The following is a 27807-nucleotide window of genomic DNA, read 5'->3' as shown; positions in this document are numbered from 1 at the left end:
TTTATTTTTATAGTTTTATCACATATATACAAAAGACAAAAATAATAAAACAAACACACCAACTAACAAAAACCCATGAACAATCTGGAATGCCTTAACATTACAATTTGTTGAATGATCCATCAGTTTTTCAGACCTCGTCCTGTCGTTGAGATGTAAATATAGTCCGTTTCCCAGTTATTTGTACATTGATCCTCTTGAACTCCTATCTTATGAGTCAACCGTTCCATTACGCTTATTTCAGACACTAGTTTCAGCCATTCGTCTCATGTTGGTGGGTCCGGTTTGTACCATCTTTTTGTAATGGCCTTTTTACAAGTTGCTAACACAGGTATCGGTCTTCACAATGTTTCCTTTCATATTACCAAAATACAGCACTGTACATGATGTAGGTATATCATAACCCAGGATTTCAACAATAACCAAGTGAACATCCTCCCAAAACTGTGTAATAACAGGGCAGAGCCAAAAGACATGCGAATGGTTTACATTTACTGCTCCACACTGTCTCCAACATGGTTGGGGCACTGACAGAAATTTGCTCTTAATTTTAGGTGTAATGAAACATTTTATTCAATTTTTCCAACAGAATTCCCTCCATATACGCAAGGATGTGGTAGATTGTTGTGTATTCCATACCAGGGCTCTCAAGTTTTATCAAAAGCTTGGAGTGAGATCACATGCGGTTAGGGGAGGAGCCCTAATGGTCATCATGACAGTTTAAACAAATAGATTAGGACACTTTTCATTCATAATATACATTAATTCATTACAACTATACACAACTAATTGTTTAAAACACTGTTACCCTAATAAATAAGATGGACTCACCATGCGTAAATTACGCAGAAACTGATCACGTCAGAGTCACTTTCCTGCAAACTCAGCAATAAGATCTTTATAATCCAGTTTTGATGCAATGTCCTTTACAGTGGATGGCAGGGCGAGCCCGCACAGTCTCTCCTGTGACATGGAGGTGTGCAAATAATGTTTAATTAGTTTTAACTTTGAAAAGCTTAGCTCGCCCGATGCCACGGTTACTGGATCCTGAGCGCAGTCTCACAGTTAGGGAAAGTTCCTTCAATCCCTCTGAGGTAACGCAGTGTTTTTATTGCTGTAGTTGTTCCCTTTGGGATTATCTCTCGTAGTATCCTCAACTCCTGCATTTATATCCTGAGATTCGGACGTGCTCAGAGCATCACGCAGTCTTGTGCAGTGTCTTTGCAGGTCAGTCTCCTCCATTTGACGCAGCTTGGTCAGATCAAAGAGAAATCCAAACATGTTGCCAAACTCCTGCATTTGTTTAAACCGTGTATGGAGAGCTGCATTGAGGGCCTGGTCCACTATCACATTAAAATAGTCTGTTATATATACCTGCTCTGGGTCTGGAGTTTATTCATTTTCATCACGTTTGCGTTTCACTCGCCGTGTTGCTTTTATTACAGGTTCAGTGTCCATATCAGAAGCAATCTCTGTCGCAGTAGCTATTGCAGACACAAATCCAGTATTTTTGCATGAAGTCTAATCCATCAAGCTGCATGTCCTTTGACTGGAGCGTCTTGCTGACGGTGTTCACGGCAAACAGAACATCATACCATAGACATGATGAACTCAAAGCTTTGCATTTCATTAGCAAGCGACTTTGCTTCACTTTTAATTTTGGGGTCGCTACAGTCCTCTGACACTTCGAGCAAAGCATCCTTAATGTCACTTGATTGATAGCGTATTGCTTTTACACTCTCTACCCGACATTCACATTTTGTTTCAGACAGAGGTTTTACCGTGAGATCCAGGACTTTTACTTTGAGTATTTCCCATCGTTTAGGAGAGCCTGTGAATATGGTATAAAGTCGTTGTACAATACCAAAAAATTACATTGCTTTTGGACAGCATTTTTCCATATCTCCCAGTGTTAACTTCAGGTTGTGGCAACCGCATGGCATGAAGTAAGCTCGGGGATTGAGACGCAGAATATGGGCTTGCACATATTCGCCCCGTTATCGTATTCTTGGCCCCGACAAGTCATTTATGCTCAGTCCATGGGCCTCTAGTTCCGCCAAGAGTGCATTTGATGGTCCCTTTCCAGTTTGGTCGTTCACTGGGATGAAGTCAATGAAATGTTCTTCTACATTCACTTCTAATGATGTCATATTGACAAAACGAAGAATCAGCGACATTTGTTCCTGATGGCTCATATCTGGTGTGCAATCAAGTAGCACAGAGAAATATTTAGCTCTCTTCGTGTCATTCACAATAGAGTTTTTGACGTTTGTGGCCATAAGAGAAATTAACTCATTTTGGATCTGAGGTCCCAGATAATGTGCATGCGTCTCCTTATTTCTTATGCGTCTGACATGTTCTTGCATAGTGGGATCAAATTTGACATTCATCTCTATTAATCCCAAAAAGTTACCATTGTTCTCAACATAAAGCTTTGCATTTATTCCTCGAAATGCCAAGTTATGCTCAGACAAATTGCACAGCTGCTAGGATGCGTGTTAAAACGTCCTGCCAATGTGCCTTTTCTCTGTTTATCTCTGTTTGATGAGACTTGTCTATAGCAGTGTGTGTATCTAATCTTCGTTTTGTCTCCATCCATTTTGCAGCATGTGTGATATGATCAGGGGACGTTTCGTGTTGTTTCAGCAAAGTACTCAAATGTCTCCAATCATTATTGCCATCATTAGCTAATTTTGGCCGACTTGTACTGTTGTTAAACAGATTGCAACAAAAGCAAAATACAGAATCTGTTTTCTTCAAATAAACAAGCCAGTCTCTGTTAGCTTTTTCACCATTGGGCAACTTTCTTACATATAAGTCATGAGAAAAGTGTCGGTTTTCTTGATTGACGGGGGAAATCAAAGTTGGAAACCTTTACCGGGCCTTTTTCCGCAAGTAAATCCACTGTTTTGGTATCCAGATGCACGGGCCAATTGCTGGCATCGTTAAAGGGATACTCCACATTTTTTGGAAGTAGGCTCATTTTACAACTCCCCCAGAGTTAAACTGTTGAGTTTAACCATTTTCGAATCCATTCAGCCAAACTCCGGGTCTGGCGGTACCGCTTTTAGCATAGCTTAGCATAGATCATTGAATCGGACAGGACCATTAGCATCTCTCTCAAAAAAAATGGCCAAAGAGTTTCGATATTTTTCCTATTAAAACTTGACACTTCTGTAGTTACATCGTGTACTAAGATCGACGGAAAATGTAAAGTTGCGATTTTCTAGGCTGATATGACTAGGAACTATACTCTCATTCCTGCGTAATAATCAAGAAACTTTGCTGCCGTACCATGAGTCCAGCAGGCGTAATGATATGACGCAGCGCCTGAAAATAGTCGACCCTATAGTCTACCGAGCTGGGGACTATTTTCAGACGCTGCGTCATATCCTTACTTAAAAATTGCGACAAATGTTGGTGATGGGCAGCAACCTTGTCTGGTAGATCTTTCTAAGTGCATACTATCAGTTAGACTACCATTCATTTTTATCCTTGCAGTCGGCTTTTGATAAAGTGTCTTAATGCATTGAACAGCTTTCTTATTCAATACAATTTTCTTAAGTGTCTGGTAAAGAAATGCCAAATGAACGCAGTCAAATGCCTTTTCAGCGTCAAGACTTGAGGCTGCACTGGTATTGTTATGCTTAACATGTTCAATAATCAGGGCTCCAGACTGCGACCAATTGGTCGCATTTTGTGACCATTTTTTCTGCCGGTGCGACCAGATATTTATTTAGGTTGCGCTGGTGCAACCACAACATTGCCAAGCACTGAATGCAAAAAAAAGAAAGCGTAACGAAAATGCGCTACTTATTTATGCTTCACGAACCGTTTATTAGTTTGGACCAACAACAGACAGCGCAGAGAACTTGCCAGTTGCGGGCCGATCTCGCGACACTGTAACTTGGAGATCCAGTGAAGAAATCAATTGAATTCGCCTCAGAATTAATAACATCATCACTGCGAGATCCACTGAGAAAGAAACCAGGAGAAACAATTATAGAAGGCTTTCAGTCCACAGATCAGCAACATTCACCATGGATTTAGGCTAATGTAGTAACTCTAACCATAACTATGGTATTGTGACAGAAATAGTCAAACGCTTACAAGTACTACACATCTTTTTCCAGCACTTCTAAACTAATATCATAAATAAACGTTATTTTTAATGTGATGACCAACACATACATCCTTCAAAGATTGTACTAAAACTAAAATTTTAAGATGTAGGAATTTTTTTTTTTAAACGCTTATTTAAAAAAAAGAAAAAAAAAAGAAAATATCCATTGTAAACAGTAGGATGCTTATTGGCTATTTTGACTCCCTAATAAAAAACATTTTCCACTCGTTTTGCTTCTTATTTAATATTAAGACATTATGAATGATACTAATTAATTTCATCTAGCCCCACTCAGCAACGGGGACCGCCACGTCATATGCGTTTCCTGTGCCGCGCCATAAAAAGCGCCGTGCTCAGCGGGTCCCGGAACCTCCTCCAACCCGCAAAAGATTGCCGGTTCGCCCGCCGTCTGCCGTTGCTTCCGTCATGGATGACGACGAGGAAGTCGCATTTGTGGTGGATGACTGCTGCTCTTTCCTGGCGTCGGGCAGCGAGGACTTGTCGAGCTCTGTGGATCTGGCCCCCCCCGCTCGCGAGCCTTCTGGAAAAAGGGCCAGCATTGAAGCAGAGCTGATGCGTCTGCTCACGCAGGCCGTAGCGAGCCTCGGCCTTGAGTGGTCGGTGCCCGTGGAGCCTGCACACAACCGGCTGGATGGATGTTTCCTACGAGGGGACCGCATTTCTCCGTCTTCAAGACCCGCACCTTTTCTTCCTGAGCTTCATGAAGAAGTCGCTAAGTCTTGGAACGCCCCCTTCTCAGCCAGAATGCGTACCTCTGTCTCAGCAGCATTCTCCGTGGTGGACGGTGCTAAAGATAGAGGATACCATTCTCTTCCTCCTGTAGAAGAAGCTGTAGCGGCCCATCTTTGCCTGCCCTCCGCTGGACGGTGTGCTAAGATAGCGCTACCGTCCAAAGCTTGCCGCACGACTTCAGCCATGCACAGTCGCGCTGACACCGCCGCTGGACAGGCTGCATCTGCGCTACATTCAATGGCCATCTTACAGATCTTCCAGGCCGACCTTCTCCGTAAATTGGATGAGGAAGGACCGGGAGCAATCAGCGTGCCGGACTTGAGGAGCGTCACGGATCTAGCTCTTCACGCCACTAAGTCCGCTGCACAGGCCATTGGGCAGAACATGGCCTCTCTCACCGTAGCAGAGAGACACTTATGGCTGACGCTCTCTGAGATGTCGGACTCGGAGCGCACCGCATTCCTCGACGCCCGCATCTCTTCTGCCGGCCTCTTTGGATCATCTGTCAAGGACTTCGCAGATAGATGATAGATCGCTGAGGTGCAGAAAACGTCACAGGCCATGAAGCAGCAGGCCGCACAAAACGCAGCGTAGACAGGCCCGGGACTCAAGACCACACTCTCGCTCTGCTGGCCGCCGTCCCCCTCCGCGCAGGCTCCGGCCTTAGATTGAGATAAAGCCCGAGGCCTCAAAGTCTTCCTAGTCCGCCTAGGAAAACGACGGTGTTCAAGTCCCACTGCAGCCAGACTTCCACCAAAACTTCTCGCTCGTTCATTTCCAGAAAATGCAACTGTTCCAGTGTATTTTGCAGAAAACAAGCCGGTACCACAGCCCGTTTGCCTGCACACAAACGCCGTTTTTACGGCGACCCAGAGCTTTGTGCATGGGCAAAGCTCCCCGGGGTATCAGAATGGGTGCTGAACATTATAAATAGAGGCTATTCGCTACAGTTCTATCGACATTCCCGCCGTTACGCGGCGCAAATTGAAACTACGGTAGAAAAGGAAGTAGCACATCTACTTCGAGCCGAAATAGCGAAACTGTTGAGCAAAGGGGCCATAGAGCCTTTATCTCAAGCTCAGAGCGAAGGGGGTCTATACAGCAGATATTTTCTGGCACCGAAAAAAGACGGGGGTCTCAGACCCATTCTAGATCTAAGACAGCTGAACAAAGCGCTTTCGAAACGCCGGTTCAGAATGCTCACAACCAGGAAAATCCTCTCGCAAATTCGCCAAGGGGACTGGTTTATGTCAATAGATCTGCAGGACGCGTATTTCCATATACAAATAGCGTCACGTTACAGGCGATTTCTGAGATTCGCCTTCGAGGGCCAGGCATATCAATACACAGTCCTGCCGTTCGGCTTGTCCCTAGCACCCCGTACATTCACGATGTGCATGGACGCGGCGCTCGCACCCCTGAAACTTCGGGGAATGCGAGTTTTGAACTACTTGGACGATTTGCTGATTCTAGCTCGATCACACTCAGAGCTCATAGAACACAGGACCATATTACTCGAACATCTCGAGAATTTAGGTCTCAAAGTCAATTGGGCGAAGAGTTCACTGTCTCCCAGTCAGAGAATATCCTTTCTGGGCACAGAACTGGACTCGCTGTCTATGACAGCACAAATATCGCCACAGCGCAGACGGAAAATATATTCAGCGCATGACGGAATCCTTCCGCTGCGGCACTATAGACCCGCTCAAAAAGTTTCAGAAGATGCTGGGTCTCATGGCCTCAGCATCATCAGTACTTCAGTTGGGTCTGCTTCGCATGCGCCCACTGCAAGTCTGGCTAAAAGCACGAGTAGCATGGGCCGCCAGTCTTTTTTGCCTCAAGGTCGATCAGAAATGCGTCTCAGCTCTGAAACCTTGGAGAGCGACCGATTGGTACCGTTCAGGTGTAAGCATGGGGACTTCCTCGAGTGTGAAGGTGGTGTCTACGGACGCCTCCACCTCGGGATGGGGAGCGCTGCTCGAGGGCAGACCGTTCTTTGGCCAATGGTCAGAACGGGAAAAGCTTCTACACATAAACTGCCTGGAAATGATGGCAGTCGACAACGGGCTGAGGCGTTTTTGTCCCCAGATAAAAGGACACCACGTCGTGGTCCGTTCTGACAACATGTCGGTGGTAGCCTATATAAATCGCCAGGGAGGTATCAGGTCTCGAAACCTTTACAGGCTGACGGAGTGCCTCCTGGTTTGGGCTCAGCACAATCTGCGCTCGCTGAGAGCAGCGCACGTGCCAGGCCACCTGAACATGGGACCAGACAGACTGTCCAGGAACAATGTTCCGGCAGGAGAATGGTCTCTACCAGTGATGTGCGGGTCAATGTATAAACAAACCGCACCCGACCGACGTTTTCAACTAACCCGCCCGCAACTCGGACCACAAAAAACGAAAAAGAAAATATTGTACCCGACCCGCTTCCTGACCCGCATTTTTTTAAAAGTAGCTATAATGCTCATCGTAGCGTCTTAATATAACTTAATATTCTAATTTTGTTAAGAATTATAAAAAATCGTCAATATAAGCTCATAATTTGTACTAAAATAGTCTAAATGTTTAGTTTTAAAAACAATTTTAAAAAGCTGGCTATGTCTATTTTTTTTTATTTCTGCGCAAGTTCAGCAGACAGTGAGGTTCGGGTTTGTTCCGATCAGAGCTCGTGAGCGGAGAGCGCATTTCTGAATATTCCGCTCCGCTCACGGTCGCTCGCCCAACCCAGATGGTCTGCTGGTTCGAAAATATGTGGAATAAGGGCTGCCTCCGACTAATTTTTTTTCTAGTCGACTAGTTGTTCATTTAAGCCATTCATGGACAAATCGCCCCTTTATATTAAATTAATTACTTAAATAGGCTAGCCTACAGGAATAAGCGTAATGACCGCACGCATAAAGCTTGCCACAAAGAACCGGTTAAAGTAATGATTATGAATGTGTCTAAATTAGCAAGGAGACATTTAATTGTTTAGTAATAAACTGGTGTTTTCTGTGTCGCTGCAAAGATGAAGTTGACAATGCGGAGATTGCGGACTCGCCATGAAAGCCAGAGAGAAATGCACATTTCATATGGATTAGCCTACATAATCAGAGAGTATAGCCTATTTATTTTGGTTTGAATATTTTCGTTTAACCCATTTGTGCCCAAATTTTTCTGAATGGTTTCATGCATATAATCCTGTTAATAGTGTCCTATGTGAACATGTTCTGCATTTATTTTCCCCAGGTTTTTTTTTTCTTTCTTGAAAATCATATTTGAATGTGCGGCAACTATAGTTGCCGGTGGGCAAATATGTTGTATGCACCCCTTCAATGTAAAATATGAATAGGAGGAGAACATTTGGCATTTATCTCAAAATAACTGCTTTCAACAGATCAATCTTTATTCATAAACAAATTTATTATGTATAAAAGTCGAAGAACATTTGATGCAGACCCAAAAAAACTGCATCTAGTTTATAATCTCTTGAATATGAAAACACAACAAACAACAAATCCATTTGCCTTAACCATTGTGCTCTGTTCAGGGTCTTTTTGACCCACATTTCTGACTTTCATTCATGGGGATAACATGGATAATTTGACATGGTTTAGTGTAAGATTTTTGCCCATCTTTTGGAAAATGCTGTTTTAAAAGTAACAAATTATCACTTTAACCAGTAGATGGCTGCAGAGCACCACTATTTGCTATTTGCTTTTTGACTAACTGAAAGACATCTTTTCACAAGTTTTTCCAGTTATACTCATCTACATATAATGAAATCACAATTATAATAATAAAAGTTACTTTTTGTCAAAGTTTAGGCACTTTTTGTATTGAAAAAAAAAATCAGTTTTTCAGTAATGTTATATTATGGTTAGAATCAAATGAATTTGATCAATGGACAAAATTCATGCTCAAAATCAGAAACAACACAGAACACACATTAAATTTGTAGAATTATATGAAAAACAGATGTTTGAAATAAATGATAAACTCTAAAAACTCCAACTTTTCTCTTTGTAACATCCTGATCAGGTTTGATTCTAATCATAATGTAACATTATTGAAAAAAATGATTTTTTTTCAGTACAAAAACTGCCAAACTTTGACAAAAAGTAACTATTAACTGTTATAATTGTGATTTCATTACATGTAGATATGAATCTAACTGGAAAAACTTGTGAAAAGATGTCTTTTAGCTTGAAACTTTTAGTACTTTTAGAGCTCTGCAGCCATCTACTGGTTAAAGTGATAACTTTATATATTTTTTTTACTTTTAAAACTGCATTTTCCAAGATATGTCAAATTATCCATGTTATCCCCATTAATGAAAGTTATAAATGTGGGTATTTTATAAGGCAATTTTTTTTTTTTTGGAGAATTTTTCTTTTCTTTTTTTGAACATTTTATGGAGTAAAAATGTCCAAATGTAGAGTAAAAACATTAATAAACTGAGTAAAATTACATCTATTTAAAATATATATATTGTTACAAAATTACATTTTGTTGCCTGGGGTCTTTCAGACCCCAAACAGCCTGACTGTAAACCGCAAACGAACAGCGCACAAGGGTTAAAGTTGTGGAACATAGTGCAGAACAAAGTGCAGCCATAACAGGGCATTGTGTATCAAAAAGTTAAATGAAAATAAATAAATACAAATAAATAGAATGAAGAAAAAATATATCTATATAGAGATGTAATTTAAAGGGTTAAGTTATGTTTGTGCACTAAACAAGACCAATAAACCTGATTTATTAACCTATTAACATAGTATACCCCATTTTCCCATGATATATGTACTTACAAGGCATTTGCCCACCGGCAACTATAGTTGCCGCTTGGACTTTTGACTAAGTATACAAAAAACTATAGATCTCTTGTAAGATTTGTTTTGTTTGGATGATTCTAGAGACCTTCATGATTATGTAGATATATATATGTAAACAAAAAATACTTATTAGTAACATGAAAATGACCTTTCTTTGGGAGGGTTTGCCTTCGCCATGCTTCCTGGAAGTAGGGCTAGGAAGTTGACAGCCTCATGTGACAGGGAGGAAGTGAATACCTTTTTTTTTTTCTTGAAATCCTTTATTTGGTTGTTTGCTTGCATGTCATTGAGAAATAAAACATGGACAACATCTAGAAAAATATTTACAAAAGGAAAATGACAACTATGCACTGCGGCAACTATAGTTGCCGGTGGGCTTAAATGGGTTAAAAGTAGACATTTCAAGCTTTCTGTAATATATAGCCTATATTTATCAAATCTGTGAGGCACAAGCTGAGTTTCGGCGCCCTCCAGTTCACATGCAGTGATCGTACCGGCGCCTTATTTTGTCTGCTATATATTTGCTTCTTATTTAATAAATACGGGCAATTGATTGATAAAACATTGATCAAAATTAAGATACAATTTATACAAAATGAAAATCTTTTAAAAAGAGTTTTCTATAAAACAAAACTTAATGAAGTCGTCAAAATCATGTTTTACCAAAAACAGCGCCGTTGCTAGGAGGGCGCCAGCGCCTCTGCCTCTCAGCGCCTCTGCCTCGCGAGTGGATGATAGCCCTGAAGACGCCTAGCAATGATATACCTTTAGTGGTAGTATACTTTTAGTTAAGTTATCGCAGCGCGCTAAGAGACAATGTTATCGGAAAATGCAGCCCAGGTATATGCATAATGGAGATTCCAAAGCTCTCTTCTTTGGTCAGAACCATGGAGAGCGATCGCAGATTTACTTTAACAATGCAACACAATATTTAAAGAGCATCAAGCTATTAAAATCTATATAATGTATACGCACAGATAATATAACAGTAGGCTATATTAGTCAATATTTTTTTATTAGGTTAAGCAGTGATTGGATAACGTTTTTTTAATTTATTTTTATTTAACGTTTTTAATTTAAGGCCCACCCACAATTGGTCTGGCTTAACCAAAACTGGAATCCTGGTGCCGTGCCTGGTTGGTCGTGCCAGTTTTATGGTTATCAAATGTGTAAATAGCATCGCAAGAAGTAGCCTACACATGACAAAGCCAGCACTTTGGTCATCATCTTTCATTAGTTCGGCAAATGTCTCCCACACTTTGCTCTTTCTATTTGTGTATTTGCGGAGCTTCCACTCCCCAGTCTTCACCTTTTCTCTTGCCGCCTCCATCTCTACCTGCAGACTGAGCTTGTGCGTCATCTTCGTGCCAGTTATTCAGCCAATAAAGTGTAAATTAAATTAAAAACGTATTCATCGAAAATTGTGTCTAGAACTATATAAATTACAAAGGTTTAATTGGCATCTTTATTTCAAACTAGGGCTGTAGTACTCGAGTCCGGTCTTGGACTCGAGTCCGGACTCGAGACCGCTTTTCTATGGTCTCGGACTTGTCTCGGACTCGCTGGTATTCGGACTCGGACTTGTCTCGGTCTCGGCCACTGGTCTTGCCAAATATGGCTTTTGGTCTCGACCGAGTCCAGGTTTCTTTATTATGTTCCCAGTAATCACACATACGTCGCCGCGATATTAAAACAATATATTATTGGAGGGAAAGTGAAACACTGGCCACCTAATAAGTATTTCGGCTCTTTTTCGTGAGCCGGCTCGTTTCACTCAGCTCACTGAAAGAGCCGGCTCTTTTGACTCACAAACAGCTCTTTAAAAAATAAATGTGATAAACTCGCTGAAAGTCCACCGCTAGTGCAACGTGAATATTCACATTTTTAATTGTCCATAACAACCCGAAAACTAGCCTGCTTGCCTTGCACATCTAATTAATGGGCAAAGTTTTCCGACTTTTTTTCTTACCTTTCTTTCTTTGCCTATTCCATGAGTGGTAGGCACAATGACTGGCTGTTTTAAAATATAGCTAATATCGAAACAAAATAACCCAGCTCATAACTTGCAGGTTTGCTTAGTGGCAAACTTTGCTTCAGCCGCCACCCGCCCGAATTTAATTAAAATATTATTTTTCGTCACGTCATCCGCCCGATCCGCGGTTTATCCGCATCTCTTGTGTGTGTGTGTGTGTCTGTGAGTTGTCTCGGTCTTCCCTCATGCAGTTTAATTGGTTGACATCGCGTGTATGATTGACAGGAACAGAATGTAAGGCTGATCAGACAGTCGAAACGAATGTGTTAGGCCTAGGCTATATAATTATTATTTTTTTGTTGTTCTTTGAATTAGTCAATTATTTTAAATAAAATTAAAATTATTCATTATTTCATAATGATTTAATTTCTATAGGCTAGCCTATATTTTTTAGCAGACTTTTTTTTTCCTGTCCTGGACTCGGTCTTGACTCGGACTCGAACCTTTTTGGACTCGGTCTTGACTCGGACTCGGACGGGTAACCGCGGGTGACCGCAGGCACCCGCTCATTTCGGATCAACCCGCGCATCACTGGTCTCTACACCCGCAGACAGTCCAACTGCTGTGGAAAACATTCAGCAGAGTGAAGGTAGACCTGTTTGCGTCTCAAGAAAACGCTCACTGTCCGGTGTTTTTCTCCAAGAGCAGGGATGCGCTGGCCCACGTCTGGCCCAGCTGCCCGCTCTATGCTTTCCCCCCCGTCACGCTCCTACCTCAGGTATTAGAGCGAATCAGGGAAAACGGATGCTCAGTGCTACTTGTGGCTCCACTCTGGAAGAACCAGGCTTGGTTCCCAGTTCTGATGCAGCTGACAAGCACTGCCCCATGGCAGATACCAGTGAGGAGGGACCTCCTCTCTCAGGCCAAGGGCTCGATCTGGCATCCTCGCCCAGAGCTGTGGTCCCTACATGCGTGGGCCATCAACGGGTACCCGCTAACCTCCCGGTGGGAGTGTTAACCCTCTGGGGTCTGAGCTGTTTTCTGGGCCCTGGAGGTGTTTTGACATGCTCTGACATTTGTGGTTATTTCTGTTACTTGTGACATTTTCATGGCTAAAGTCTAATTACACTGTATTCAGCACAAACTCTGCTACAATAATATATCAGCAGCATGTATGTAAAAGTTTGTAGTTTTGAGATAATGACATTTATGCGTGGTTTGTGAAAATACAAAAAAAAATTCTCACTGAAATAAGGCCATGAAACCCATACTGATTATTTCTTCACAAGACTTTTGAAAATTGTATGACGTAGCCTAGAATATTTGATCTAAAACTATGTGAAAATCACCCTGACTGCTCATTCAGATAAGACAATATATTGATTTAAAAATTTTACAACATGTTTTGTGTGAATAAGCTTTATGCGGGAGGTCATTAATATGTATTGTTTTCACACCTGAGAAAGACAAAGACCCTCCCCTAACGGCCCTATTAGGAGCTATCAGGCCCTGTCATTCTTAGCAAACTTGCACAATGAATGAGGATATTTAAAAAAGAATGGCTGTTTGGATTTATTTACAACACAACATAATCCAAAGATACACAACAAATGACAAAAAAGCACTTACTGAAAACAATGATCCAAAGACAGAGACCTTTGTGCCATTCCTAAAAACATTGTACATACCTTTCATTTCCAAGGTGTTTGATATTAACCCCCTGAGGTCGGCGGTATCGCCGGCGATACCAGCTCGCTTTTTTTTATCAGTGTAAAAGAAACTCATAAATACTCTGTTGACTTTGATTTTCCATAGGAGTTTCATACATCAATCGATTCTGTTAAATGTGTATTATTTTTGTGTATACTCACAATAAAAACAAAGTGTTGTGCTTTTTGACAAATAAAGAAAAATAAACACGAAGCGAGTTCTGCCTTCTCTCTGCCAGTGAAGTCCATTCTGAAACGCGTCCGAAAATGAACAATAACTCAGCGAATACTCAGTCAAACAGGCATACAGACACACAGGCATGAAGCTTGAATTCTCTTCTTTTAAATGAAGTAATTTATATAAAAAACAAATATTCTCATCTTGTGAAATCTGTATTAAAAGAGAGCGATTCCAGTCGAGCTCATTACAGCTCATTCAGATGTAATGTGACGCCCACGGAGAGCGCGCGCTATTCAAACGCAAATGTCTGAGGCAATCCGCACAATCCTGTGAACGCCCCCATATCAGCTCGAGAAAACACAAGTTTATTCAGATCATTACTTGTTTACACCGTCTCGCAGCGCTGTGAGGAATAATAATAATGTAAAATGTCCCTCAGAAGTGCGGGTATATCGAGGAGCGAGCTGAGGAATGCTGTAGTAAGTTTTTTTTCCTTCTTACGTGAATCGGGTTTCTGTTTATGAATGAATGAACGGCAGAGATGTGCGCTGTTTACCACAGCTCGCAAAAAGACGCATGTGTGAATGAATGATGATGTTTTAGCAAACTGTATTGCTATACTGAGATGAGTAAAAATCGACTGAAATATGTTGAAATAAAATGTATGCTATTTGTATAAGCAACGTATTAAACTGTTTATTAACATTTTAACATTTATATGCAAATTAACATTTATATGCCCTAATATTTCATGAAAACAACGTTACAGTCAGGCGAAATATGAAAGACAACATTTTGTTGACTAGATTTGGGTACAGTTTTTACTGTAGAATATACTGCCACATCAAATAAGTTTTTGTTTAGCAATTTCTATATATATAAAATACTATTTTTGTCAAAAATAAAGTCATCAACTAAGATGTTAGCTGTTCCAATGTTGGCTATATTCAAACTAATGAATACATAGATAAAATGTAGGCCTATAATCATTTTTTTTTTTACAAAGAAAGAGTACACTTGAAATATTGTTGAAATTGTAATTATTGTTGTAATTGTAACCTTTTTAATAAAATAGCAAAACATATTTACAAGATAGATGTAAGCAAAATCTTAAATGATCAATATAAGTCTTCTTCTAAATATATCTTTTGTCCTTGCATTGTGGCTCAGTCAGTGTCACACCTGAATGAATGGCTCATTATGCAGAGTGGGTGGGACATTGTATTCTAAGGTGTAAACCACTCCTCGTTCACGCCCCCCTCGCATATTGGCTTTCCAAGCAAAACCTGTTTTACATCAATTTAAATCAATGTTTAGTTTTATGTGAACGATAAAGCAAGACTATTTTCACATAATTTTGAGGTAACACTTTATTTTGATAGTCCGTTTGTTGAGACTTTACTAGTTATTAGTAGCCATTCAGTAGCTTGTCAACAGTGCATCAGTTGACATTCAACAACACTGTTTCAACTGACAAGTAACATATGTTCAACTTACTGCCTATAGACTATAAGGTACAATTCAAGTGTTAATCTACAGATTTTACAAAAAAGTGCCTGTTGACTGTCAGTGTTATTTTGCAACAGGTTATTAACCAATTGTCAACTAACTTTCAATTGTCAACTAACTTTCTGTAGATTGAGTACCAACAACTCAAGATCAATCTGTCAGTTAAATGTCAACAGTCATGTCAGCATATGAAGTATATGATACTGTATATCCTACTCAAGGGGTCTCATGTGCATCAAATTAATAATTATTTTAGCTGATTTAAAACTGTTTTTAAAAAATTGTTAACCATTTGTAGATAATCTGTTGATAGTCAACTAAAGATTAGATCTGTTGCTTGTCAACAAATAAATTGTTTATGATCAGTAGACTATTAATAGACATTCTCAACTAAGTGTTAGTAGATACATTTTAGGACTATCTAATTAAAGTGAAAAACAGTTTATATCAGTAGAAAGTCTATAACCTATCAACAGATTAATATATTGTTTATGATCAGTTGACTATTAATAGACATTATCCACTAAGTGTTAGTAGATACATTTTAGGACTATCTAATTAAAGTGAAAAACAGTTTATATCAGTAGAAAGTCTATAACCTATCAACAGATTGTAAACATACTTTTTTTGTACGTTTGGATAGATGCTGAAACGTATGATACAGACATGTCTGCAACGTAGAATTATTACTAATTCACAGCTACAAAACGTTTACGAATCATAAAGATATCTGTATCATTTCCCTTATACTGTTTTATAGATAAATGTAAGTTCCCTTAACCCTACTCCCAAACCTTAATATACATTACTAATTTTATACAGAATATAAAAAGAATAAAACACTTTATGGACAGAGATGTGTAGGGAAATGCCAGTTTTATTAATAGCATTAAAATATATTTCGAGCCACTAACATTAACGTTAATCCTACTCCTGCCCCTAAACCTACCCATAACCATTTCTTAAAACTACGCAGGCTAAAATTATGAAGAAAAACAACAGATGTGTAATCATAATAATTTATTGCGAAAATGTAAATCGGTACCAAAAGTCGCTCAAATGACGATGTGTTGCAGTCCTCTCTGGCAGTATATAATAGTTTTGTATAAGGGACAGAGCAGAATTTAAGTTATTAATCCATGAAAATGTTAACCCAGCTTCCCTTTGCGTGAAGACGGCGCGCGCGCACGCGCTTCTGCATTTCAATGTTGTTTCAACTGAAACACGGCATGCTGCAATCTGTGACGAAGCAGGCGAGAGCCAATGAACGTTTGATATCACTGCCGTAAAACATGTCGTAACGCTTCTTGAGGGCGCAATTTTTGAATTTAAATTCATCACGAGCGCGGGATTTGACATTTACGGTCGCTGCTGAGAATGGAGATGGAGATCGCTGGATGTGGATGAAGGGCTGAATTTGGATCTGTTTCTTGCTTGCGTATGGATTATAAAGATTTGGATTACATCTAACGTTACGTTAGCTAATAAAAAAATATGTATTTTGTTAATTTATATTGTGTTTTGGTGTATTATGGTTCTATAGGAGAAAACGCCTTTTGTGTCTCACGTAATATTAAATAAACTAAATGTTACAAAATGGTTAAACGATTAAAGAAGGTATTGTTAAGGGTTTAAACTATAGTCCTGTCTGTTAATCCTCCGAAGCGAGTTTGCAGCAGGAACAGAGATTATTTCTTAAATGAGTAACTGTTATAACGTTAAACTGCATTTAATAAATGCGATTTTCTGTAAAACTTACTGTCATGAAAGGCTAAATGTATTAATTAATAATTATTGTTATTTGTTGTTTATAACTTTTGATCTTGGCCTCGGGCATTTGAAATGATGTAGACTATTGAGAGTTTTCTCATTTTGAATGCTCAATATAATGTTTTTCACATAATCAGATGGTTCAGATGTGATCGTGATATCCTAGTAAATAATGGGTTGTATTATTTTTTTTATTTAATAAAAGTGTTTTTTTTCTTTCTCTGACGTGCTGGCCATAGTGTTTGTTCTAACGTTACTTCAGTCAGGTTAGGTATGCAATCTGTTGATATCCGACGTTTGGCCAGTCACTTGGAAGGAACGATCTAGTCATCCGCTTCCTTAAAGGAGTTAAGAGGCTGAATCCTCCCAGACCTCCCTCAGTCCCCATCTGGGACTTTTCTACGGTTTTGGAAGCCATGAAAGGTGCCCCATTCGAGCCAATCCAATCAATAGATATCAAACACTTGTCTTTCAAGACAGTGTTTTTTCTGGCTCTCGCTTCGGTAAAGTGTATAGGGGACTTGCAAGCGCTCTCAGTGAGCACGATGTGTATGGAATTTGGGCCAAATGACTCGAAAGTCATACTCAAACCAAGGCACGGGTACGTTCCTAAATCCCTCAACACACCGTTTAGGGCTCAGGTGGTTTCCCTGTCGGCCCTGCCGATCTATAACGAGGAAAAGGACGCGAGCTTCCTTTGCCCGGTCAGGGCATTAAGGGCTTATGTGTCTCGCTCCACTGTCTTCAGACAGACGGAGCAGCTCTTTGTTTCGCTCAGCGGACGTTCTAAGAGACTTGCTGCGTCGAAACAGAGTCTATCCAGGTGGATAGTTGATGCCATAGTGCTGGCTTACACTTATAAGGGCCTGCAGTGCCCGTTAGGTGTCAGAGTGCACTCCACAAGAGGCATGGCCTCGTCGTGGGCTTGGTCTAGTGGGATTGCCTTGCAGGATATCTGTATGGCGGCAGGCTGGGCCTCCCCGTCTACATTTATAAGGTTTTATAACCTAGAGGTTCAACGAGGTCATCCTTCATAGTTTACATGACATCATTTTTAAATTCACCCAGGTCCTGTCTCATATCTTGCTTGAAGTCCATTAGCTCTTTGGACAGCAGAGTCAGACTTTCAAGCAGAGTGTTTTGGTTAACAGTAACTTTAGCGTTAGTAGTACCTGAGGCTGCTTCTTCGCCACCATCTTCGCCATGCCTAGTATCCACATCCGAGTTTACTTGATTTTTATTCATCTATTTGTCGTTCTTAAGACTTCTTTGCATTCTCCGTCCTCTCATACTCGAGTTTAGATGATTTTTATGTTTTTTTCTAGTGATCAGAGGCATTTTTCTAAACTTGACTGTGAGGCACACACCACTACACGTCCATCTCGCTCTCTTGCACCACCGGAAGTCAGGATAGGTTATTTTTTATGTTCTAGTTGCAGGCAAGTCAATAATAAGAAGGCTATAGTCCATGGACAAGTATGGGCTTTTTGTTTGTATCAAGGCTTGGTGTATCGCCTGTCTGTGGAGTTATCTCCGCTGTCTAGAATAATTATAATTTAGAATAGATTACTTGCCATCAATTTGGAATTTGGAGAAACGTCTGTGAATGACACATTTGTGGTCTTTTTTTTATGCCAAGTGGGTATGTGCCTTGAGGTTTATAGTTCATGATTTCCTCATACATTTTTGGATTCATTGTTGGAATGTGCCAGCAAGAGTAGAAATTCAAGTGGCAATGTTGTGTGGTCATCTCCCCAATTTATAAAACCATTTATTAACTTGATTAATTGATTGATTTAATTAGAGCCCTCTGAAATTTTGAGTCCACAATTTAACTATTCTGATTTCTCAAACACTTTTAAAGTATGGTTTTGTCCAGGTAACCCTTCCCAGTCCATAACTTCATATTCTTATTTGTGAGATCTTTTACAGTACACTTTTTGTCAGTTAACCCTTTCCTGAATGCCTAACTTCCCTGTTAGAAATAAAAGTTAAGTATGAAAATGTCTTCTTTTCACATTCTGGGCTATCGGACATCACAAATCACAAATCAAGCGGTTAATATTAAACTGGTTTCAGTCTTCTAAGTGACCAAAATATTTAGCTAAAGGCATTATAATATTAAGAGTTTTCAGACCAGAGAACCGCATCACTTGAATTTACAAACCTTGAAGAATCACATGCGATATTAGATAAATCAAGAATTTCTGCCTGAATTTCAAACTACAAGCTGGGGTCACTCATTTCATTTTCATTGTCAATTTAATTGAAATTCTGAAAATTTTAATTTAATTTGTTCCTTTCAGATTTGATTAAAGTGGAAGAGGAAAGTGAAGTGGAAAGTGAAGAACTGATTGAAGAGGAAAGTGAAGAACTGAGTGAAGTGGAAAGTGAAGAACTGAGTGAAGAGGAAGAACATCAGAAATCTCAGAATATCACAACTAGAGGAACATCTTCTAGTCGCTCAAAGACCAAAAAGAATGTTTCACAGAAAACAACTCAAAGATCAGGAGCTAAAAGGCCATCATGCACCTGCCTTCAGTGTGGAAAGAGTTTCACATGTAAAGGAAGCCTTAGGGATCACACAAGGATTCACACTGGAGAAAGACCTTTCACATGCAGTTACTGTGGAATAGGGTTTAAACAAAGCGGAAGCCTTACAGAACACATAAGAATCCACACTGGAGAGAAGCCTTACACATGCAGTCAATGTGGGAAGAGTTACAGACAGAAAGGAAGCCTTGGGATGCACATGAGAACTCACGCTGATGAGAAGCCTTTTACATGCCCGCAGTGTGGGAAATGTTTTACACAGAAACAAAACCTTAACCTTCACTTAAAAACTCACACCGGTGAGAAGCCTTTCGTCTGTCCTCAGTGTGGAAAAGCTTTTAGTCAGCCGTCACAGCTGAAAGTCCACGAGGTCGTTCACAGCGAAGTGAAGATGTATCACTGTGCTGAATGTGACAAGAGTTTCACCCAAATGTGTGGCCTTAAAAGACATTTAAAATCATTCATGCATAATAAATACAGGTGCCTGGAAAAATTCATGATCCCAGCTGTAGCCTCAGGTCATGGTTTTCCCTCGGGAGCAAATGTGTCCCAACAGAGCAATATAATAGGGTTGTCTACTAAAACACATTACTTGCAGTGAGAAAGGCAGTACAGGGGACATGAATGTATTAGTTCAGAATACAAACAAATAATTAAAGCACGTCTGGTGTTGTGAAGGGATGCTTTTCTTTAATGTTCAGCAGTACAAACACTTTTAAATGAATAAAAGTACATGTGTGGTACCATTCAAAAACAAGGTCTGTTAATTAATTCTACACCTTAGTAGTTTAATGTCTTAAAATAAACATGTTTGCACTGAGAATTGAGAATATTCACTTGTAATGATGTTAGGAGTCTAAAAGAGGATGCCATGATGTTGGAAAAGAAAACCAATCAAAACCAAAAATGTATTCATTTATATGCCTCTTATAGATTTTTACAATTGATAACACAGTTTATGAAGAAATGAACTTTTCTCACAGCTATAAACACAATCTGATAACTACACCCCAATCTGTACAAACCTCAGACTTCCATATTTCAGTCAAAAGCATATTCACTTGTAAGATCGTGACACACAAATACACAGACGACTCCACTTCCATATTTAAATATTTACTCCACTTGAACACAAGCCTCAGTCATCAGTGTCCGAGCGTCCTATGTAACGATATTAGTTCAAAAGGGAAATATTAATAATAATCAATAATTACTAATTATGATTAATTAATATTTGGGTCAGTTAATTAGATTAACTTTGAGGTAAGCCAATTAATATTACAATCAATTAATCAGTTCCAACGATTATTCATTTATTTTAAGAAAAGTGTATCTTTCATGGTCACTGAAAAATAATTATTCCTTAGCATGTACAGTGCTTAGAGCATGTAACAAGATCAATATCGTAAAAGGGACTTTGTATGCAAGCAGAGACACTTAGAAACCACATCCATATTGTGCACAAGTTTTATTAACTAACTCACAAACATAACTAACACTAAACAAACAAACATACATACATTCATCCATCCATACAGCTGATCATTTTCAGAGCACCTCATTAAATTGATATACTTGCATGGTCAGTTGCAATCGTGGACAATTCTTGAAGTGGTTGAAAAATGAGTCCTGCTTAGCCCCCCCAAAATGCTCTGGAATGCATGTTCATTTCATGTTAGTCAGTTCATCAATAAATTAATGCAGGAGAGTCTGTTCTAGAATTGTAGCAGAGGCTCTGTCCGCATTGCTAAAAGTCCTAAAACTCCTCATCTGATCGTCGTCCGGGTAACTAAGACCGTCTTGTCCTGTGTGGGGGATGGGACGCAGATCCCAGAGAAGTTTGAAAGTTTTTATGGTACATGTACCAAATGTGTGTCTGATTTGGTCTCATTCATTACACCTACATGTGTTTGGATTGTGGGGAAACGGGAGCACATGGAGGAAACCCAAACGCTTTTAACAAATTGTTCCAAAGCAGCTTTACATTGATAATAGGAAATTAAAGTAACAGAGATTGTTTTGGCTTTATAGCAGCTCTAGAATAAAGTTATTGTCCAGCTAAAGTTAGTTTTGATTGATTCACTTAGGTTATTAACTTACTAATACAACACCTGCTAACACAACACCGTTTTAACAGAAAACTCTGCTCTGCTCGAGTCTCCTGGTCCTTCCCCAACTGTTGGAGCAGAAATCAGGGCTCACGCGGAGCAGGTCTGTCACTGCTGTTCCACATGACCCATTCAGTCACACCTATTGAATAACACTGAGAAGCGTGCCCTTTCCAGGGGAGAGGAAAGCTATGGAAGTCACATCCTGCATGCAGGGAGGTATCATGTGGAAGTTACACATATGGACTGGGCGTTTCCGGGCAGTACAACATATGGACTGTCACTGAGTGGCTCCAGCCTATAGCAGGGGGGAGGTGACACCGGTTCCACCAATGCATACCTGTGTTAGGCCTGGCCTCTGAAGCTCCGCCACGTCTAACTGCCGACAGGTGTGGAAGAACTCATCAGAGTTCAGCTAACGGGGAACTCACCTGGAGCAAGAATGGCACACGTATCCGGTCCATAGGAAGGGAATGGCGCTGCAAGCCGACACTTCGAGCACCTACAGTGTTGACTGGCTATGAGAAGAGAGCACTTCGGAGACTACTGGCTCGACACAAGGGCTATAAAACCTAGCAAACGTTTTTAGTGTGTTGCGCCTAGCCAGCAGCTCTTCAGATATGTCTGTCAGCGAGGCACCCTGTGTCAGCGCCCAGGAAGAAACTACACTCCGAGTGGAGTGGGCATGCAACCTGAGGGGGCATGGTGCGTCTTGGGATTTGTACGCCAAGATAATGGCATCCACTATCCAGTGGGCCAACCTCTGCTTGGAGACAGCCTTTCCCTTCGGCTGGCCTCCGTAACAGACGAAGAGCTGGTCTGAGGTCCTGAGGCTATGCATTCTTTCCACGTATGACCCACGAACAGGACAAAGAATAGCCAGGGCTGGGTCTGCCTCCTTCTAATCTGGTCGTGTTTTCCCAAGGATTTTCCGTCTACTGCCTTGTGATGTGCACCAATCGGGGCAACATACACTTTGAGCCTGGAGGGAGACAGTTTTCCCTCCAAGCCATCTTGGAGGAAGGAAACCACAGTACTGACCAAACATCTTCGGGGGTCTTCGTAAGCGTAAGTGTGCCTCGTTGAGGATGCTCTAACGGAAGTGATAGTGTCTACGACTGCGTGTGGTAGATCACTTAAGTCCTCCGCGTCCCGTCCAGGGACCAGACATGGAGTTTCCAGAGGTCTGGACGCAGGTGGCATACAGTGCCCCGTCCCTGAGAAAGCAGGTTCTTCCTTTGAGAGGAGCATCAGTTCGGGAAACCAGGTCCGGTTGGGCCAGTAAGGCACGACTAGCAAGACCTGCTCCTTGTGCTCCCTGACTTTGCACAGTGTCTGTGCGAAAAGGCTCACTGGGAGAAATGCATACTTGCATAGGCCCCGGGGCAGCTGTGTGCCAGCGCATCCTTGCAGAGGGTCCCCTCGGTCAGGGAATAGAACAACCGGCAATGGGACGAGTCCGGAGAGGCAAACAGATCTATCTGTGTGGCCCTGAAGTGATCCCATACTCTGCCGGGGCCACAGGCTGTCGTGAGAGCTTGTCGGCGGCATGATTGAGCGGAACGGTTGCAGTGTTGTCCGTGCGGACCAGCACATGCTTGACGAGCAGCAAGGTGTACTGCTAGCAATTCCAGGCAGTTGATGTGCCAATGCAGTTGTGAGCCCGTCCAGATCCCCGCTACTACATGCCCGTTGTACATGGCCCCCCAGCCAGTGTTGGAGCCATTTGTGGTGAGCACAGCATGCCTGGACACTTGTTCTAGGGGCTCTCCTGCCCGGAGAAATTAAGGGTCTGACCATGGGCTGAGGGTTTTGCGACAGTGTAGGGTGATAGTCACACGGAGCATGCCACTCTGCCATGCTCATCTCTGGACTTGGATGTGAAGCCAGTGCTGAAGCGGCCTCATATGAGCAAACCCAGCGGCATTACTGCAGCTGCCATATGCCCCAGGAGCCTTTGAAAAAGTTTCAGTGGGACTCCTGTCCTGCTCTTGATAGTATTCAAGCAGTTCAACACTGACCGGACACGTTCCTATGTAAGGTGTGCTCTATCACACCCTTCGCCAGTAGGAATGCGATCTCTGTCCGCATGACAGTGGCCTGTTCACTCAACACCGAAGTGTAGTGGACACCCCCTGAACCTGGGTGGGCACCGGATGAACTGAATCGTATAGTCTGATGGTACGGAGGAGCCAGCTGGAAGTGCTGTCCAGGCTTCCACAAACCGAGTCAGGGGACATGGGGCACCACAGACGTACCCGCGGTGGGGCAGCGAGGTGGAAGACAGGGACCCGATTTGGAAGGCATTGCGGTCCCAAGTGGGGTCTGAGTGTGCGGTGCATTTATCACGTCAAGTCAAGTCAAGTCTATTTATATAGCGCTTTTCACAACATAGATTGTATCAAAGCAGCTTCACAGTATTAAATTAAAACAATACATCAATGTTTGTTTCTAGTGGAAAACGTCCACGTTTGGTAATGCTGATCAATAGTATTGTTGATTGATTAATTAAATTAAATATCCACAAATATCCACAACTGAGCAAGCCAAAGGCAACAGTGGCAAGGAACCGAAAAACTCCATCAGGTGACCTAATGGAGAAAAAAAAAACCTTGGGAGAACCCAGGCTCAGTCGGGGGCCAGTTCTCCTCTGGCGTTTATGAACTAGAGGTCGGATTTAACTGTAAGATTAAAAGTATTATATGAATGCCTGGCTGAAGAGATGCGTCTTTAATCTAGTTTTAAACTGGGAGAGCGAGTCTGAGCAACGAACAGTATCAGGAAGACTATTCCAGAGTTTTGGAGCTAAATGTGAAAATGCTCTCCCTCCTTTGGTGGACCTAGATATCCTAGGTATGACCAAAAGCCTCGAATTTAGTGATCTTAAAGAGCGTGATGGATTATAGGGCGATAGAAGATCGGTTAAATAGACTGGAGCTAAGCCGTTTATGGCTTTATAAGTCAGTAGCAATACCTTGTAATTAATACGGAACTTTAAAGGTAACCAATGTAGTGATGATAAAATTGGTGTTATATGATCATATTTTCTTGATCTAGTTAGAACTCTAGCGGCGGCATTTTGGACTAACTGTAGCTTGTTTATTGAGGATGCAGGACAACCAGCTAATAAAGCATTACAGTAATCTAGTCTCGAGGTCATGAATGCATGAACTAACTTTTCTGCATCAGAAACTGATAGCATGTTACGTAGCTTAGCAATGTTTCTACGGTGGAAAAAGGCTGTTCTTGTAACATCTGAAATATGATTTTCAAAAGACAGGTTGCAGTCTAATATAACACCCAGGTCTTTTACTGTAGAGGATAAAGTAACAGGACATCCTACTATGTTAAAGTTGTATTGTGAGAGGTTTTGTGGGTGGTTTTTTGAACCGATGATTAGTACCTCTGTCTTGTCTGGATTTAATAAAAGAAAATTGCGCGTCATCCAATCTTTTATATCTTTAACACACTCAATTTGGATAATTTAGCGTTTTCATCTGGCCGTGATGAAATATATATTTGAGTGTCATCAGCATAACAATGGAAACTAATTCCATGTTTCCTTATAATATTTCCAAGTGGCAGCATATATATTGAAAATAACAGAGGGCCTAACACAGATCCCTGCGGCACTCCATAGTTTACTGGAGTTATGATCGATTTTTCTCCATTTAAATAGACAAAATGGTAGCGGTCAGATAAGTACGATCTAAACCAGCTTAATGCTTGTCCTTGAACACCAGTATAATTTTGTAGTCGATCTAAGAGTATTGTGTGATCTATAGTATCGAACGCAGCACTAAGATCAAGTAAAACTAATATTGAGATACAGCCTTGGTCAGAAGCTAAAAGTAAATCATTTGTGATTTTAACGAGCGCAGTTTCAGTGCTATGATGCGGCCTGAATCCTGACTGAAACTTTTCATAGATATCATTTTCATGCAAGAAAGTACGGAAGAGGATTAGGGCCAGGCAATAATACAAATAATAAAACCATCTCGAGATTAAAGTCATTATAATGCGAGATTAAACTCGTTAAATTTCGAGAAAAAAAGTCGAAATACAATCTTGAGAATAAACTCATTAAATATTGAGAATAAAGTCGTTGTGTTTCGAGAAAAAACTCGTTAAATTTCGAGAAAAAAGTCGAAATACAATCTTGAGAATAAACTCATTACATTTCGAGAATAAAGTCGTTGTGTTTCGAGAAAAAAACTCGTTAAATTTCGAGAAAAAAACTCGAAATACAATCTTGAGAATAAACTCATTAAATTTCGAGAATAAAGTCGTTGTGTTTCGAGAAAAAAACTTGTTAAATTTTGAGAAAAAAGTCGAAGTAATTGTGAGAATAAACTCCCTACTGATAGAGGACATGGCAGAGTTAGATCACTTAGTCAATCTATATTTTTGACTTTCTTTCAGTAACAAAGAATAGAACATGGTCGAGGTCGGCTAGGTGTTTTTAGAAGAAAAAATCAGTCCAATTTGCGCGATGTACTCGCTTTTGTCCAACATGAAATTCATCGAGGTTTCGTGGTTTCCCAGGATACCATAAGACGCATTATTAAACTTGTTGATCCTCAAGGTGTGGAATTTCGACGAAGGAGACGCTTGAGAAGACGCCACTTGCGCTGGCCCAAATGCCCTCTGGCATATGGACTGCTATGATAAATTAAAACCGTACAGCATTGCCATTAATGGCTGTATAGATGGTTACAGTCGTTACATTCTGTGGATGGAGGCGTACACAACCAACAACGATTAATAATGCGTCTTATGGTAGCTGGGAAACCACGAAACCTCGATGAGGTTGATATCAGTAGGCTATGCAATGAACACTGATCGAATGCGTTATTCTCTACATTTCATTTCGACTTTTTTTCTCGAAACACAATGACTTTATTCTCGAAATTTAATGAGTTTATTCTCAAGATTGTATTTCGAGTTTTTTTTCTCGAAATTTAACGAGTTTTTTCTCGCAACACAACGACTTTATTCTCGATATTTAATGAGTTTATTCTCGAGATTGTATTTCAACTTTTTTTCTCGAAATTTAACGAGTTTTTTCTCGCCACACAACGACTTTATTCTCGATATTTAATGAGTTTATTCTCAAGATTGTATTTCGACTTTTTTTCTCGAAATTTAACGAGTTTAATCTTGCATTATAATGACTTTAATCTCGAGATGGTTTTATTTTTTTATTATTGCCTGGCCCTAATCCTCTTCCGTAAGAAAGAGCCCAGTTGGGCGGGCACAACTTTTTCTAGTATTTTAGACATAAAAGGTAGATTGTCTAAAATATAGACATAATCTACCCCCCTGCTACATGTAAATCCTGTGCTGACAGAGAAGGCTATGCTATACATGTTACATGAGGTGCAGGTGACAATAAGAGGAGATGACATGACTCACCGTGTTTGTTTCAGCAGCAGCAGGCAGGGTTTGCTATTTTGCTGTTTGCTATTTCTTTTGTCCTCGCATTCTTTACTTGTGGTACTCTCAGTGACACACCTGAATGAAAGGCTCATTATGCGGGTCATTGTCTTCTCAGGTGTGAATCACAGCATTAATCATGATCATTCACGCCTCCACGCATATTGCCTTTCCAAAAAAAACAACAACTTTCTTACAAAATTTAAATCAATGTATTGTTTTATGTGAATGATTAGGCAGGATGATTTTCAGATCATTTTGAAGCAAAAAACTCTAGGCGACAACATCCATTAGTCAGAAGTCTTGTGGACACTTTTGTATTATGTGTTTTGTGGCTTTATTTCAAAACTTTATATATATTTTTTTTTTAAATAACCATGCATAAACATTATTCTCTCAAAAATACAAACATGTACATACATGTTGCTCACATATTGTGGTAGCCCTGTTTGTGCTAAATAGAATGCAATGACACTTTTGCCATTAATATGTTTATAAGCAACTGAAAAAAGCACAAATGTCAGGGCATGTCAGAACATCTCAAGGACCCCAAAAACACCTTAGACCCCAGTGGGTTAAACTCAGTGATGGGAATAACGGCGTTATAAATAAACAGCATTACTAACGGCGTTATTTTTTTCAGTAACGAGTAATCAAACTAATTACTGCTTCCTCCATTACAACGCCGTTACCTTTACTGTCAATAAAAATGCGAATGCCACGAGCGCGCTGGACAGTGCGCGAGAGAGACCGAGTGTGTCCGAGAACGCGCTCGACAGTGAGCGAGAGAGAACGAGTGTGTCCGAGAACGTGCTCGACAGTGAGCGAGAGAGAACGAGTGTGTCCGAGAACGTGCTCGACAGTGAGCGAGAGAGA

At 40.6% G+C, this 27807-nt stretch overlaps 1 protein-coding gene across 1 annotated transcript in view; it reads left to right on the top strand.

Annotated features, from left to right (window-relative positions):
- LOC311087335 (uncharacterized protein) overlaps positions 1 to 20271 on the top strand; it is a 31706-nt gene extending 11435 nt beyond the window's left edge. Inside the window, exon 2 of the mRNA XM_084120675.1 lies at positions 19141 to 20271. Within this exon, the coding sequence (XP_083976801.1) occupies positions 19141 to 19988 (848 nt within the window). The 3' untranslated portion in view covers positions 19989 to 20271. The remainder of the gene's footprint in view (positions 1 to 19140) is intronic.
- The last annotated feature ends 7536 nt before the right edge of the window (positions 20272 to 27807 follow it).

The sequence above is a fragment of the Abramis brama genome (genome assembly GCF_963993115.1).
Source record: "Abramis brama genome assembly, chromosome: 7".
In the NCBI taxonomy this organism is placed as follows: domain Eukaryota; kingdom Metazoa; phylum Chordata; class Actinopteri; order Cypriniformes; family Leuciscidae; genus Abramis; species Abramis brama.
This window is presented reverse-complemented; position numbering and strand designations above follow the sequence as displayed.